Source organism: Callithrix jacchus, chromosome 6 (assembly GCF_049354715.1).
Source record: "Callithrix jacchus isolate 240 chromosome 6, calJac240_pri, whole genome shotgun sequence".
Taxonomy (NCBI): domain Eukaryota; kingdom Metazoa; phylum Chordata; class Mammalia; order Primates; family Cebidae; genus Callithrix; species Callithrix jacchus.
Window position 1 is genome coordinate 60,197,794 of NC_133507.1, and position 16,920 is coordinate 60,214,713.

Here is a 16,920-nt window from a genome sequence, read left to right on the forward strand (position 1 = left end):
TATGATATATTTTGTAGCATCTGGTAAATTTCAGAGCATGATGATAAACTCTAGTTGTTACTATTAGGTTCCTTTATGATGACAGTAGGGCAGGCACTATTATAATCTCTTATGAATAAATGAAAACTTCAAAGAGTACCGTGACTTGTTTGAGGTTGTATAGTAGAGATAGGGCCTATTTTGTTTTCTAGTTCCAAGTCTTGTGATTGCTCTTCATGGAGCGCTTTATTTGCAGAAGGAGAAAGCCCTATCTTGTACAAGTTAAGGGAGCACCAGATGCCTGTACCATCAGCCAACCGTCTGTGTTTTTATCCCTTATTTACAAGTGAACAAAAATGAGTTCTTTATTGCAAATGCAATGGGACTGAAGGAAATGCTACTTTGGGGAAAATAAAAGTCAGCTGAAACAGAAGGTTTGCAGCCAAGACTAAAGTCACTAATACAATCGCCTACAACTTTGCCAATGGACTTTCTGGCAAAAACCTGGCAGGATATGAATATGCGAGTAGCTGCTGTAAAAGGCAATGAGGGAGAGGAAGTGAGCGTTACAAGCTGTTATATCTGGGCAGGAATTTTTAATCAAGTTTTTTTTCAATTTGAAAATATTTAAGTACAAACAATTGGTGAAATAAAGATTCACTAAGGAAAGAGAACCAAATTTGGCTTATTGTTTCTGGACTCATACAAGCCATGAACCTTTCAGGGCACATTGTGGCCTAAAATGAATCACATGCATGTAAGGGATTTGCAGTGAGGTATTCTTTCCTATTTCCCTCTATCTTGTTTATTTGTTACTAAGTTTCAATTTTGGAGGAGTGTTGAAAAGAAACCTCACACATCAGAGGAAATGTAGAAAAAAGAATCTTCCTGTTCCTTTGTTAGTGCTTTGATCTGGTCACAGTCAGAATTGTACAAGAGGGAAATGAATGGCCTGGATCAAAGTCCTTAGAAAATGCCAGTATGGGGTATGGGGTGCAGAAGTGTTCCCATTTTGATTTCCTTCTTTGTTTAAAGCTCTTGTGGAGAGTGGGAAAGGGAACTGCCAGTCACTTAGCACCATCCACCATCTCACTCACTTTTCACATCAATACCGCAAGATGGGTGTGAGCACCATGTCTGTCTTACAGAGATTGTAAAGACCATCAGGATGCAAAAGTAGGGGAGCCAGGATTTTTTTTTTTTTTTTGAGATGGAGTTTCGCTTTTGTTGCCCAGGCTGGAGTGCAATGGTGCATTCTTGGCTCACTGCAACCTATGCCTCCTGGGTTCAAGCGATTCTCCTGTCTCGGCCTCCCAAGTAGCTGGGATTACAGGCATGTGCCACCACGCCCGGCCAATTTTTTGTATTTTTAGCAGAGACAGGGTTTCACCATGTTGGCCAGGATGCTCTTGATCTCTTGACCTTGTGATCCACCCGCCTTGGCCTCCCAAAGTGCTGGGATTACAGGCATGAGCGACTGCGCCTGGCTGGGAGCCAGGATTTTAACCTAGGTCTAAACCATATGCCTGTGCTCTCAAAATACTTTGCTTTAGCAATAGAAATTTATAAAATATTTTTGTTTACAGGTTACTTAGCTATTTTATTATTTTTACATATTATTGCTTAAAGCTTTTTTAGTGTGGAAGGTTTTTTAACATATATAAAAGAAGCATGAATTGTATAGTGAACCCCTGAACCCCTTTTTACATATTACTCAGTTACATCAATGATGAACTCATAACTAATATTGTTTTATTTATTCTATCTTTATTCACTCCATTATTTTGAAGTATTTCTTATACATGGTATAATTCCATCTTTAAATATTTTAGTATTTATCTCCATAAGGACTAAAACATAACCATAATATCATTATCACACCTAAAAATTAAACAATTCTTCTTTAAAATAATCAGATACCCAGTCAGTGTTTTATTTATTTACTTTTTTTCTTTTCTTTTTTTTTTTTGAGATGGAGTTTCGCTCTTGTTACCCAGGCTGGAGTGCAGTGGCGCGATCTCGGCTCACCGCAACCTCCGCCTCCTGGGTTCAAGCAATTCTCCTGCCTCATCCTCCCGAGTAGCTGGGACTACAGGCATGTGCCACCATGCCCACCTAATTTTTTTTTATATTTTTAGTAGAGACGGGGTTTCACCATGTTGACCAGGATGGTCTCGATCTCTTGACCTTGTGATCCACCTGCCTCGGCCTCCCAAAGTGCTGGGATTATAGGCGTAAACCACCGCTCCTGGCCCAGTCAGTGTTTTAAATTCCCCAATCATCTGGTTATTTTTTACAGTTTGATTATTTAAATCAAAGTTCAAATAAAATCTTTATGTTCAAGTTGGTTGACATGTCTTATAAGCCTTTCAACTTGTGGGTTTTCCTTCTATTTCTGTTCTTTACCTCTTGCTATTTACTTGTTGTTTTTTTCTTTTTTTTAAACCCAGGTCACTTGTTCTGGAGTTTCCCACAGTCTGGGTTGTACTCATTGTGTCCCTGATGTCCTTTAACATGTTCTCTGTCCTCTGTGTTTCCTGGCAATTAGTAGCTAGACCTGGAACAGGGTTTCTTGCCCTTGGCACTAATGACATTTGGGACCAGACAGTTCTTTCTTGTGGGGGTCAGTCTTGTGCACTGTAGAATGTCTAACAGTATCTCTGGCCTCTATCCACTAGATATCGGTAACATTGCCCAGTTGTGACAATTCAGAATGTCTCTGGACATTATCAAATGTCTTCCAGGAGCAAAATCATCCAGTTGAGAACCACTAATTTAGGGGACTGAACAGGTGCAAGAATTCCCCTAGGGGGGAAACAAGGGAAGGCAAGAATACTTTTTACATAAATGTGTGTATTTCCATTAGGAGACACAGGCCAGCTGTCTCTTTGTGATATGAGTAGTCATTGATGATCGTTGCTGAAATCTATTTAGTCGTTGCATTACTTAGTTATTTTAAATGTTGCATTAGATATCTAACAGCTGTTATTAGTTGCTTTAAATTAGAATATTTCCATGTGATCAATGGTTGAATGAGGCTTAGCCAGAAATCATCTTCATGAGACATGACACTTTATTATTTCTGCAGTAATGATGCATAGAAATCATTACTTAAAAAAAAAGAAATCATTACTTGTGGACAAACTTACAATCAGTCTGTGAATGGGGCTTTGTTTTTCTATTTCTCAGAAATAGAATGGCCTATAGGAATGAATGTATTAGGTACCTGGAAACCACCTAAAAATAGTAATGGATGTTGGAAAAACTCCAAAAAAGGACTCAATTCTTCCCTCCAATATTCAAAAGGAGTAGGGAGGTTGACGTTGTAGTTCATCGCCCTGCCTGTCATTCCAGACCCCTATATTGTAGTTAGTATCCTTTCAAGCTTTCAAAATCAAGACACTGGGCTCCAAGAGAGAGCACCTTGTGTCCATTCCAGGCATTCCTTTACTGAACAAAGAGTGGTGTGTTAGAGTCCTCTCAGGGAGGCAGGCGGGGAGAGAGGAGGTGAGAGAATGGTCAAGATGGTGAGGAAGGCGAGGATATTAAGGTCTCAACAAAAAGATTATTTTTGAGATAACTTTGGTATAGTATGAAAGATTCTTATTGTGTTTGGTCTTTTTGTCTGCTTCATTTTTATATGCATAAGTCATTGGTGGTTATTATACCCTTTTAGAAATATTTCTGAATATGTTTGTACGTGTGTGTATATATATATATATATATATATATATATATATATATCCTGTGAAACAGCTCATTTTCCCCCTTAGTTCTTTTATTATTCAATCTGGTCAGAAATGGCATCTTATATTAAACAGCTTGTCAATTAACTTTTTTTTTTTTTAAGGAACAGAGAGATTCAAAACTGCGGTCCATTTTACTTCTAATGGGATTAGCATCAAGGAAAAACCACTCATGCAGGGTCTAAGATAAACATCAGAACAATGCAGCAATTATGGGTCATTCAATTAATATATTGAAGTGACTTTCAGTTACTCAAAAATAGTGCAGTTTTTTTTTTTCTGTTAAGTGAAAAGATTATTTTGCTTTTTCAAGCACCACATTAGAATGACTTTGGTGTGAATAAAACTATTGCTAATTACCGTTGGTTTGCAGCACTTCTCTTTTGTTACTTAGGAATGCCAAAGAAAGGGTGAAATCCCTGTTACAATGAAGGCTTTCTTGCCGGTAATCAGCAGTATTTGGTTTGCCTGCAACTGGGGCTGCTTTGTCCCAGAAGTTTTATTTCTATTGACTTTCTGCTCTTTAGAATTTAAACATTTTTTTTTTATATCTCTAACTGCTGAAGCTCCAGCTGAGGGAATAGTGGGAGGGGAATAAAGAAGATGGTTAAAGCCATTTTGTGGACTGTGAGTGTGCGTGAAGAACATGTTCTTCAAACTCAGTTCCACATTTAAGCTGCCCAATCAGCCTTGCTGTTGCTATTCTCTCTCTTCCTGAAGCCAGAAAGAAGAAGCAGGTGACTCTCCAAAGGACCCCATCGTCCCTGCCACATCACAGATGTACCTTTTTAGCATTATTACAATCGAGATAGGATTCAGAGCCCTGAAACCTGGAGAAAGGAGAGAAAAATCTCTTTTATGTAGTTTCCATCATACGAGGACATTATAAATATCCCCAGTCTTTAAAAAGATCCTAAGATCCCTCTTAGCTGTTGCCCAATTACTCTGCTCCCTTTTACAATAGAGTTTCTTAGCATTGTCTTTAATGGCTGTTTCCATTTACTCTTGTCCTTTTTTCTTTCTTAAAAAAACCCTTTTTTTTAACATATGTAATGTATCCAACTGATTGTCCTTTTTTCTTGAACCCACTAGAAACAGTCCTTCATCTTCACCAGTCTCTTGAAAACATTCTTTCAGTGCTACTAATGACCGCCATTATGCTAAGCCTAATGGTTCTTGTTCAAACGTCACTTCTCAGAGAGCTGCTCCCCACAGTCACTCTTTACTTTTTATCCAGCTCTATTTTTGCAACTTTTTTTCCTTCAAGATATTTACTTTAATAGCCACCATTCCACTCTCTGAGACAGAATGTCATTTCCATGAGAAACAGGATTTTACTTCACTCTTTAGTACCTTGCATACCTATAGGTGTGCAATAATTATTTTTGAATGCATTGATTAATAAAATGCTGTGGGAATTGCTACTTGTAATTTTGTTTACCTTTTAATTTAATTATTAGCACAGTATCTACGAAGTCAGATTTCAATAAATATATGTTGAGCACAAGAGAATTCTAATTAAGAAGACAGCACTCTGCAGAATAACTGGTTCCTAGGATATTGACATTTAGTCAGCAATGATTTGCTGATGAATATTCAAATTATTTGGGGTTAGGTTTCCAGCAGGGAGGCTGAGCCACACCATTTCCAGTGATTACAAAGTGGCTACTCTTATAATGCTGGTGTGTAGCTAGTTTTCCTGTCTCTTTGATTAGATTTTGTCTTTTGTTCTGCCCAGGTGGGTCTGAGGTATGGAACCATGGTATTGTCTGGCCTTGAAAGAAAACATGTAGCCCACTGCCACTAAATAAGATGCACATTATAAATGTTTGCTTACCCATAAGAAGGCATCTTAATCTTACTTCCTTGTACTATTCCTTAGAGCATTTGATACACATTTTACCATCTTGTTGCAGTCACTTTTGTGATAGAACTTGTGTGAGGTTTTTAAAATTTTTTATTAAGGAATTTACAACAATGTCAGTTTTTACCTCCTTTACAGTTTTTGGTGATAGTTCTGGGAAGAAGATAGTGCTGTCGATCCAGTATCCTTGGAGCAACCCTGTCAGGCACCTTTCTAATTTAGGTCTCAGATCAGGTCACCGTGGATACAGACCAGCTAGGAATCTGAGGCTTAAGATCCAGCTAGCACAAAGGCAGGGAGCCAAGGAAAACGAGATAACTTAGTGTGTTTCTCTTTTTGCTTTGGCTTCCTGAAAGCCGCCCAGACTAAACTTGATGTTTGTTCAATTCTACTAGCCCTTGGGATGACCATATTTTCTTTCTCTTTCCAAGGTGCTGAATTAATTTTTAAAAATCTGGTTTTCTATAACTTTTTATTGAAAGCTACTTCAAATTATTTTTGGAAAGGGGCAGCAAATAGTACTCTGTTTTCCTTGTATATTACTGCACTCCCTAGGAGATAGTCCATGATGGCAGTCATTGTAGGGCCTTGAAATTCACCAGGGGTGGGGGCTTGGGGAGTGGTGGTGGTCCCTTTGTGGGACTTGAACTTGATGGTCTGTTTTTGGTACAGACTCTCCTGTTTGTCCTTGTGCTCCTTCTGGAAAGTTATTTTTTCCTGCATAGGTTTCCTAGAATTTCTAGATAATATCATATTGAACTATTTTGTTGACTATGCCATAAGTTGTGGGAAACTAGAGTTGGCCTCACTTCTTTCTTCTTCCTGATGTGGATGGGAAACTGAAAGGAAGAAAGAAAATCTTTCTCCCTTCATCTTGGGTTTTTTCCTTTTCATAATCTCTTTTAGGAATTTTCTATTACCATTTCATTCAATTTCATTCTTTAATTGTTCGCTTCTTCCTTTTACTTACTCTGCAACCAGTAAGTGGTAGTTGTATCTGTGGTAGTGGTTAGTAACATGGCTTGTGGAGCCAGGTTGTTTGAATTTGCATTCTGGCTCTGAATTTGAATTTGCAAAGCTGTTCGTTCCTCACCAGTTGTGTGACCTTTTTCAAATTCCTTAATGTCGTAATGCCTCAGGTTCTTCCTCTATAAAACAGGAGTCATCATAGTATTTACTTCATGAGGTTGTTATGAAGATGAAGTGAGTTTATACATATTGAGTACTTTGACACATTTCTAGCACATAGTTTTTAATATATGTTATTGATGATGATGATTGCTTGTTTAACTTTGTGAGTAGTACTTGCAAGTAAGTGCTGGTGGCCAAACTGGTAGATTCTTTCTGGCAAATCATTACATTGACCAGATTAATCTGTCTTGGAGCCAGAGTAAATAACAAAGAGGATGACTTTAGGACCTTGAAAAGTTTCAGGTGCCTGGGCTTGTGTGTGTGTGTGTGTGTGTGTGTGTGTGTGTGTGTTTCCCAATCTTGGCTTAAGTTTCCTAACCTACCTTTAAGATGCCTTCTTTATCATAATGGTCTTTCTATGTTCTTTTCAGCCATGTTGTCAAATTGTGAGAATAAAATGTGTTTACAGTCTTCCCATTGAGATAATAATGAATAGTGCCTTATATTTGTATCTTCCTCTGCTGTGTGATACTCTGCTTAAAATGATTTCCATTCTAAGAGGTCTGCAAAGTCTTCAAGCTACATTTCTACACCCTCCGCCCTGATTATGTAAACGGAACTATAGCATGGAACTTTCTTGCTCCAAACCAAATCATTCACAGTGAAAACATTTAAAACTCATGTATGCATATTTTGGGGGCAGCTCCCAATTATGGGGGAACAAATCTGAATATGTATCATTTGGGACGGGGAGAAAGAAAGGGGAAGCAATGAGTGGCATGAGGAAGGATATTTTCACCTTTTTGTGTTAGAAAAGCCTTAAAGGTCTGAGGCTTAATTTGTAGTTCTTATTGTTCTTTCCATTAAAACAAAATTCAGAAAGAAGAGTTTCCTTGGTTTTCTTATATACGGTCTTTTCTCATATTGCACTTTACCCTCTACTTAAAGTCTTGCAGGAGATTTTAGCCACATGATGGATTTGCTCTATGGGATGAAGGTTAAACTCAGGCTGGCCAAGCAAATAAACCAAAAAATAAGATTTTAGGTATCTCCCAGTTGGAAGCTCCAAGGATTGTGACTTATTGTTTTCTGGAGTAGATTGAAACTGATTAACATCTTTAGCAAGAGTAGTAAAATCCATTCATTTCTTTCTTTGCTCAGTGTTAACAGTTTGGACCTGTTCTCTCTGTGTGGGTCTCTTCCAAAGAGGGAAAACTATTTGGAAACAGATTTCCAAGTATTTTCAGTATTTAGTGGAGTTAGGAAGCTCTGTGTAATCTTCCCTGTGAGTATACAGCTCAGGTTAACTGTGCACAAAAGAGATCAGAAGGTGTGCAGGGGTAAGCAAGGTCCTCTGCTGATTGAGGGAGATTCTTTATCAGTGTGGATGGAGACAAGAAAGCTGTTCGTTTCTCATTCCAAATGTCAAACTGCCGACCTCTGGCCACCACAATACCCTCCGTGATGATATCAAGCTGGTCTTGTTTGTTGGGTGGGGAAGGGCCATGTCAGTAAACTTTTGCTGCTGCTCTTAATAGGCTAGATAACACATTGACTCTAGGAGCTATCCCGCCCACAGGGACAAAGGAATCTTGTTGTTCTCACCTGGTCTTTTGCATCTCTTGAAGGGAGAATTAATAAACATCTCTTAAAGGAAGAGTTGTGTGACCCATTTGAAGGCACATCTGTAAGGGATATCATCTCAGGGAGGAAACACAGCAATAACCCTAGGCATCGACTTAACTTTTGGACTGTTAAAAAGCTATATAAAATTCAGGAAAAATTTTAAATTTTAGCCAGCTATTTAAAAGTGCTGTCCATTTTTACATATGATTAACTATATGTAACTCTGGCAATTGAGATATTTAAGGACACTTAATAAACTAACTTTGAACCTCTGGATATGAGAAGAGTTAGGCTTATTCCTTTACTATACCAAAAAAAAAAAAAGAAAAAAGAAAAAATATCAATTGAGAGTCAATTTTTTTAAAAGTGCAAGTTGTTAATATGGCGCAAGTTTAGTACAGTTTAGCACAGAATTTTGTGCATGGTTTCTGCTTGAAAACACTTGGGACTATCGAAAGAATTACCTTCAGTATCTTTGTATTCTTAAATTGGTTTCTTAAATGCAAAATTGAGACTCAAAGTAGACTGTGCTGTTGGGTCTTTGAAATCTCAACTAAGACATACTTTTTCCTTGGCTAAAAAGAAATCTGAAGAGAACACGAGAATCACTACAAAAATAATATTTCATGAAAAAGAGAGTCAGACCAAGGAAGATATCATATTTGTGAAAAGGAGGGTATTGAAAGGGCATAAAAGGCAGAACTTCAAAATATTTTAAAAAGCTGAATGAACTAAAATGTTCACCTGTGGTAAATAAAAGCAATATTGAACATTTCTTGAGCACAGTGAGAAAGGTCCCATCCCTGTACTAAGTGTTGGAATTCTAATGTGAGTAAGGCAGGATTCTTGATCTCAGGGAGTTTCATTATGTTATGGGGGAAAAATAAACAATCCACAGAATAAAGCCTCCAGTAAGAAGTCACGAGGGACAGGTGGTCCAAGTCTGGTAGGTAGAGAGGAGGGACAGACAGCATGTTATTCTTGTAAGGGACTTCCTGATTTTCTACTGTGACCTAGAAAACTAGGTCCAATGAGCAGCAGTGAAGTAGCCATATGTACATAATGTGGCAACAATAATTTGTGCTTCCAGAGCACATTATGCTTTTCAACATGCTTTACCAGACATGGTCTTTTCAGGCCCCTCTAACCAGTGCAGTACATGATCCAAATATGCGGGTAGGGAAGTAGCAACATAGAGAGGACATGAAGCTTAAGTCATAGAAAATAGCTGCTGAGTGGTACCTCTGGGTTGCCAGGGCTCCTGAACTCTAGGCCTGCTTTCTTCCTCCAACCCTCAATGGAAGAAATGGCCTGTCTTTTCTCCAAGCCTGTATGGCGGTATTTTAGTTTCACAGGATGTTTGTATTATGTAAAAGAGTGTTCCATTTAGTCACTTCTTTAGGGGAGACTTTTCTGGGCCCCCAAATCCCTCTGCTATGCAGTCTCACAGTCCTCTGTATTTTCCACATTAGCACTTATCCCAGTTTGTAATTTACTATTTGTGTCTTATTTCGTTAATGTCTGTCTCCCCATCCAGCCATACTCTCCATGAAGCCAGGGACCATATTTCTTTCTTTTTTTTGGGGGGGGACCATATTTCTTTTGTATATCAATATATGCCCAACATTTAGTGACTTGCATATAGTAATCACTCAATAAATGTTTGCTGAAGGAAATTTGAGGTTTGTTTGCTGTTTTCATTTCATTTCTTTCTTTTTCTTTCTCTCTCTCTTTCTCCTTCTCCTTCTCCTTCTTTTTTTTTTTTTTAAATAGAATACCCAACATGTGAGCAACTTACTTGTGACAATGGAGCCTGCTATAACAACAGTCAGAAGTGTGATTCCAAGGTTGATTGCAGGGACTACTCGGATGAACTCAACTGCAGTAAGTATTGTGCACAAGATGTGCTGCAGCTGGTTTATAGTGGCTTGAGAGAGCCAACTATGTGTATCTCTTGCCAAGTTCACGTTCAGTGAATTCATGTTGGTAGTTTGAAGTCAGCCGTTGGTAGGAGTATTTGCACACTCAAAATCAGCAAACACTGCAAACCAGTCTTTTGTTCATGGAGAACTGTTTCTTAAACATTTACCAGCACACCACTTCTTATTAAGAATCTCTTTTTAAACTGGAGGTGATCTTCCTATGAGATTAAATGGCTACAATGGAGTGAAATTCTCTCTTTTCTTTCCCTTCTTAACTTTCTGTTGCAGCTGAGATATGCTTTCACGATGAGTTTTCATGTGGCAGTGGAGAGTGTATCCCTCTCACTTACATCTGTGACCGTGACAATGATTGCCAGGACGGCAGTGATGAACATGCTTGCAGTACGGTGATTTCTTTCTGCTGGGTCATGTTGTTGGGAGTGTTTTGTTTTCTTTTGGTTTTGTTGTATTCCTTTCACCAGGGTATCCCCTCCACCAATCCCCTCTTTTCCTTTTTTCAAGGAAAAGAGTCACTATGTTTGATGGCAGATGGAATCCGAAGGTCACTAGGGGCCATGGCATGAGCCTTTGTGGTGTTGCTGGACCTGGGCTCCTTTATACTCCAAAGATCTGTGTAGATGGAAAGGGCTGCTGATGGGCAGTTTGCCTCCTTCCTTAGGCTCCAAGGGTACAGGATATATCGTATCACTGGATTCTCAAATGACCCATAACTCAGGAATAGGTCTGAAAACCTTGATAGTCGAGTGAGAGAAGGGCTTTTAAGGGAAAGGCAGTTCCCTAGGAGAGGCTCTAACTCTCCTCTTTACCTCAAAATTCCTACCGCATTAAAGTTGGAGGGTCAGGAAAGTTTCTTTTTCTTTTCTTTCTTTCTTTTTTTTTTTTGGAGATGGATTTTTGCTTTGTTGCCCAGGGTGCAGTACAGTGGCGCAATCTCAGCTTACTGCAACCTCTGGGGTTCAAGCAGTTCTCCTGCCTCAGTCTCCCTAGTAGCTGGGATCACAGGCATGCACCACCATGTCTGGCTAATTTGGTGTTTTTAGTAGAGATGTGGTTTCCACCAAGTTGGCCAGGCTGGTCTTGAACTCCGGACCTCAAGTGATCCGCCGTGTGAGCCAGTGTGCCCAGCCTGAAAGTTTCAGTGTGGTATAGGTGGTTTTCTTGCCTCCACTTCTTCACTCTGACCTTGCTTTTATGTCCATGCTGTCGCCCGCAATGCAAATGACCTCTCTTATTATTGCCTCCTTTCTACTTACTTTTTTTGGAATGAGTAAAGTTAGAAGACTCCGTGAAAGAGTTTTACTAATTCCAGTAAGTTGGAAGCTTTTGGTTGTGATTTATTTACTAATATGTATGATTTCCCTCCACACCTTTTTTGATTGGCTGATATCCATGTCTTAGGGTGTTGTTAAATATTTTTGATATCACCCTAATTGTCTATGAGCCATGCTTGACTTCCCTTCTGGAACCCGGGCTTATTTAAGTGACAGAGAATTAAAGTGAATGTGACATTATGGAATGGTTGACTGAGAATCATTTGGTCCTAGATTAGCAATTACAGAGCTTGTGGCAAAGTATGAGAACATTGGACATTGTCATGTCTGCAGCATGTTTGTCTGCATTCTCTGTTCTGTGCCAATGTATTGCAAACCATCTCGTTTTTAATGATTTTTTTTTTTTTTTGAGACAGGGTCTCACTCTGTCACCCAGGCTGGAGTGCAGTTGTGCGATCTCAGCTCACTGCAACCTCTGCCTCCCACTCCAGGCTCATGCCATCCTCCCACCCCAGCCTCCAGAGTAGGTGGGACTACAGACATGTACCACCATGCTTGGCTATTTTATTTTTGTATTTTTGGTGGAGATGAGGTCTTCCCATGTTGCCCAGGCTGACCTAGTTTTTAATCTTGAAAACCAGAAACCAACACCTGAGTTCATTTCCTGAACCCAAATCTGCTGTTATCTTCTTCTTTCTCTCTCTCTCTTTCCTGCTTTAAAAATTTTTTGTCAAGATACTTCAGGGATTCAACTGAGACAGAGTTTCAGTTTCTAGGGGTTCTGCTTAGGCAGTGAGGTGAGAGCACTTTGAGTTTCCCCAGGTGATTGGCGTCTTTGGAGTGCAGCTGTTGCTTTGTTCCAGACTATCCGACCTGCAGTGGTTACCAGTTCACTTGCCCCAATGGCCGATGCATTCGTCAAAACTGGGTTTGTGATGGAGAAGATGACTGTAAAGATAATGGAGACGAAGATGGATGTGGTAAGGAGGGAAGAGACTCCCACTGAAGAGCATTTCCTTAAAGTGTTTTCCACACTTGGTTTTTCTCTTTTCCTTTTTAGAAATTTTGTGTGACAAGCAAGTCTCAGGATTGGCTGGAGTTGAAGGGGTTGTTCAGGGGCTTAGTGGCGGGGGCGGGGTGGGTGGAAAGAAGAAGGTGACTTTGTTAACTTTTCCTAAGAAGACTCAGAACTCAAATATAGATGAAATTATAATCCTCTTCTTTCTATCTTTAAAGCAAAATAAGTAGGACCGTCTCTCCCTCTTCTATATCCCAGTCTGACGTTCCCCCTTTAAGACTGCCTGTTTTAAATAGATTTACCTATATAAAACTAACAGGCCGAGGAAGGAGAGAAAATAGTGAAAATTGTCATTTGTCTTAGACCTTACAATCTTTAAAAATGGCTTTGAACCTTGGTAACAGTTCAGCTTGGTTTTTTTTTTTGTTTTTGTTTTGTAAATTCTGATTCCCAAATGACATTCAGTGGTGAAAGAGAGGCCATCTTGGGAACATGTGGGGTGGAGCTGGGGATTGGTAAGTGTAGGAGAAGCTACTATCCAGGGAATTGTTTAAGGATTCTGTGAGAAGAAAATTGCCAGGGATATTCGCCCTTTTATGTTGTTGGTATCATCAGCAGTACCTCCAACAGTTTAGCAGTTACTAAAACCCACACCCTAAAGCAAGTCACCTGCACCATTCCAATCCCAGGTATGAAAAGGGAAATGCTTGTTCTGGGAACATAAAACGTGATTTTATATTTTTATGTTCCAGAAAGTGTTTTTTCTACATTTGGCTTATGGCTTTTCTTATACTATTGACATTTCACTAAATAAGCAAAACAAATCAAAAAGCCCAACCATAAACTCAGTAATTCTGGAGCTACCTTGACAGCCCTAGTTCTAGAATTCAGGATTTAAATAACTGCATCTTCTCCTAGGGGATTATGAATCTAGTTTGTTGATAATTGAGGCCTGTATTTGCTTCTTATTCTTATAATCTGGCTGGGAGCTGCCTCTTCCAGGAAAAGTGGAGTAATTCCATTATGCCTCTCCTTAGAATCTCAGTAAAAGACTCGTGGTAGAATTAGAAATGACTAGCTAATTGTAAAATGTGGATCATTTAAAGATTTCTATTGTCCAACTTGCTCTACATCCTCTTTTAACCACTGATTAAAAAAGAGCTGGCTGTACCTCTCCTGTGGCCTAACTCTCTTTCCCTCCCCACTCCACAGAAAGCAGTCCTCACGGTGTTGATAAATGTTCCCCAAGAGAATGGTCTTGCCCAGAGTCAGGACGATGCATCTCCATTTATAAAGTTTGTGATGGGGTTTTAGATTGCCCAGGAAGAGAAGATGAAAATAGTACTACTACTGGAAAATACTGTGGTAAGCAGAGAAATTTACCTGGGTAGCTTTCAGATAAAGATATTTCTGTTTTCTAGAACAGATGTTCAAATACAGAGTATATCAGTTGGCATTTGAATAACAAAGCACCCCAAGACTTAGTGGGTTAAATTGACAAATGTGTCTTATTTCTCACAGTTCTGTGGGTTGGCTAGGTAGTTCCTCTGGCCTGTATCAGCTCACTCACACGTCAGGATGTTGCAAGAAAAGCTTAGGCTGGCCTAGCCTTGTTGATCCAGAGGTTGAAAGAGCAAATCCTCGGGCTCCAGTACGTTGAAGGTTCTACTTATGCCAGGTTTACTCAAGTCTCATTGTTCAAAGCAAGACACTTGGCCAAACCCAGAGGAATGGAAGAAACAGACTCCATCTCTTGATGGGAGGAGCTTAACAACTTTTAGCAATCCCCCCTACCCCCAATCCCCAACACACACACAGGGAGGATTATTTCAATGGCAATTTTGTTGATCTTAAAGTTGTTCTGGAGATTTTATTACCTGGCTTATACTTATGGAAAAAGGCCTCGTCTGGCTGTACTGAAAAAAAAAAAAAAAGCTTCCAGTTCCTGGGTTATGTACTTTGAGTTACTCTACAATGGCAAAATTGAGTTGGCCATGCATAGGGTTGTTCGACTATGTCTTGTGTGACCACACTCATTTCTGAGGAAACTAACTGGAACGAGGGATTTTTTTTCCTCTTTTTTAGTGACTGTTGAATATTCTTCCCACCGTCAGCCCATCATTCTGTGTCCTGTAAGGGAATACCATTTATAATCCTTATTTCCTCAGTGATGTACTCTAACTACATTTGTGGTTGCCTGGAAGTGCCCAGATCACTGCAACCCCAAGGTTATTTTTTGTTTCCTGACAAAAATTGTACATAACATTTAAATATGCAGCGACCTCTATGGCATTTTTTTTCTCTATTTCATTTGGGAGCCCATTTTAAAAAGCTTAAAAAATTAATATGAGATGTCTAGTCATAGTACAAAAGTTGGAAAATAAAAATTAACCAAAAGGAAAAAAGATGATCACCTGAAATCCCATCTCTTGAAGTTAGCCACAGTTAATATTTTTAGGTCTTATTCTTGCTCTAGTCATTTGGGAGTTGTTAGCCCTTTTTACCATGTAGCTACAAAGACAGACCCATTACCTGATTTTTTTTGATTAAGACTTATAATGACTTACCCTTGCACATAGTTATAACTTTGAAAAGGAGCTTTTTTTCCCCCCTTTTTCTTTTTCTGCTTGAGACAGGCTCTTGTTCTGTCACCAGGCTAGAGTACAGTGGTGTAGTCATAGCTTACTGCAGCCTCAAACTTCTGAGCTCAAGTGATCCTTCTGCCTTGGCCTCCCAAAGTGCTGAGATTACAGGTGTGAGGCACTGTGCCTGGCTAATAATGTTTTTATTTTTAACTTTTTGTGGAGATGAGGTCTAGCTATGTAACCCAGGCTAGTCTTGATCTCCTGGCTTCAAGCAATCTTCCTGTCTCAGTTGAGCTTTTTATTGCAAAGTTTTGCAGTAAGTTTGAAGGGTGACAGATTTTTCTGTACATCTCCTACATGCTTATTTAGCTGTTTCTCATGAAAAAAAGAAGCTGTTAGGTAAATCAGTCTTGTTTAGAGGTCGCCATTCATTTAACAAAGTTCTTTTCTTTGTTTAGGTACGACTCTGTGTTCTGCCTTGAACTGCCAGTACCAGTGCCATGAAACACCATATGGAGGAGTGTGTTTTTGTCCTCCAGGTTATATCATCAACCACAATGACAGCCGTACCTGTGTTGGTAAGTGATGGGGGGTGGGGACTACGTGTCTTTCATTACAGTCCACTGAGAGGTCCCTTGATCTTTGACGTCAAGAGGTTGCACTTGTGGAGAGTTGTCATGGTCTGTCATAACAAAGAGCAGCCTGGACCTCACAGAGAACCTGGCAAATAGGGAATTTTAACTCTGAGAAGCTTTGGTGTGGTGTATAAGGCAAAAGAGTGGTTCTGTGATGAACAAGTTGACTAGCTACCTGGAACCTATCCACCACTACCTGATGAGGGAGGTAGTCCTTTTCTGTTTTTTCAAGTATTCGACATCAGGATTGCTGCAGCAATACTGGTTAATGAGTACTAAACTACTTCCATGAGGTTGGTAGATAGCTGCTGCTTAAGCCCATCAAGCACCCCTACTTTTCTTCCCTGGCCTCTTCTCCAAGATGCACAAATGTCCCCAGGATCCCACAACTCAAGAGTTGTTACCTGACACAGCAGAGGATCACCAGGTCACTGCGCAGGTGACTGCGGGTCAGTGCCCATGCTATGCTGGCTACTATTTCCACTGATTGTGACTTACTCGTGGGGCTATCATTCAGTATGAGCAGATTCTTTATTATGACGCTCCCAGCTGGTGGCTGGCATTAAACTAGACACCAGCACACCAGCTGTTCCCTCACATCTCTCCTCTCTGACTTCAGACATGATTTCTCCCATTGGGAGATTTTTTTATTTTGATGCCCGCTTTAGAGCTTACCATGATTAGGATGGGATCTCATGATGGGAGAGTTAGACATGGCCAACTATCATCAGTTTTTGTTTTCTTAGAATTTGGACTGTGAGTTTTTGGTGCTCTGATCTCTTTTTGCTTCTATCTAATTTTTGATATCTGAACAACAAATATACTAGCAGGAAGCGATCACAGAGGTTAAAGAAAACTGTTTTTACTGCTGTTGGGAAAATGCATCTGAAAGGCAATTGAAACTATTCACTAAAATCTGGTAGTCATCTATGGATCTCCAAAATGATTCAGAATTTCCCCAGGATATTTATATTCTTTCAATATTCCTTAGAAATGTGAGGTATTCTTTAGGGCTTTTGGGATAAAAACAAACATGAAATGTGTAAGAAGTGCTTCTAGAAAAGTATTTCTTCTGAAACAGTTTCTAAAATATTAATATAATTTGGTAAAAAATATCAAATT

General features: G+C 39.4%; 1 protein-coding gene across 4 annotated transcripts in view; it reads left to right on the forward strand.

The window, feature by feature from the left end:
• Positions 1-16,920, forward strand: part of LRP2 (LDL receptor related protein 2) — a 216,321-nt gene that overhangs the window by 52,376 nt on the left and 147,025 nt on the right. For all 4 annotated transcript variants that reach the window (XM_035304603.3, XM_008998756.5, XM_078327446.1 and 1 more), the window contains exons 5-9: positions 10,120-10,230; positions 10,557-10,670; positions 12,424-12,540; positions 13,791-13,943; positions 15,622-15,741. In XM_035304603.3, coding sequence (XP_035160494.3) covers positions 10,120-10,230; positions 10,557-10,670; positions 12,424-12,540; positions 13,791-13,943; positions 15,622-15,741 — 615 coding nt within the window. The remainder of the gene's footprint in view (positions 1-10,119; positions 10,231-10,556; positions 10,671-12,423; positions 12,541-13,790; positions 13,944-15,621; positions 15,742-16,920) is intronic.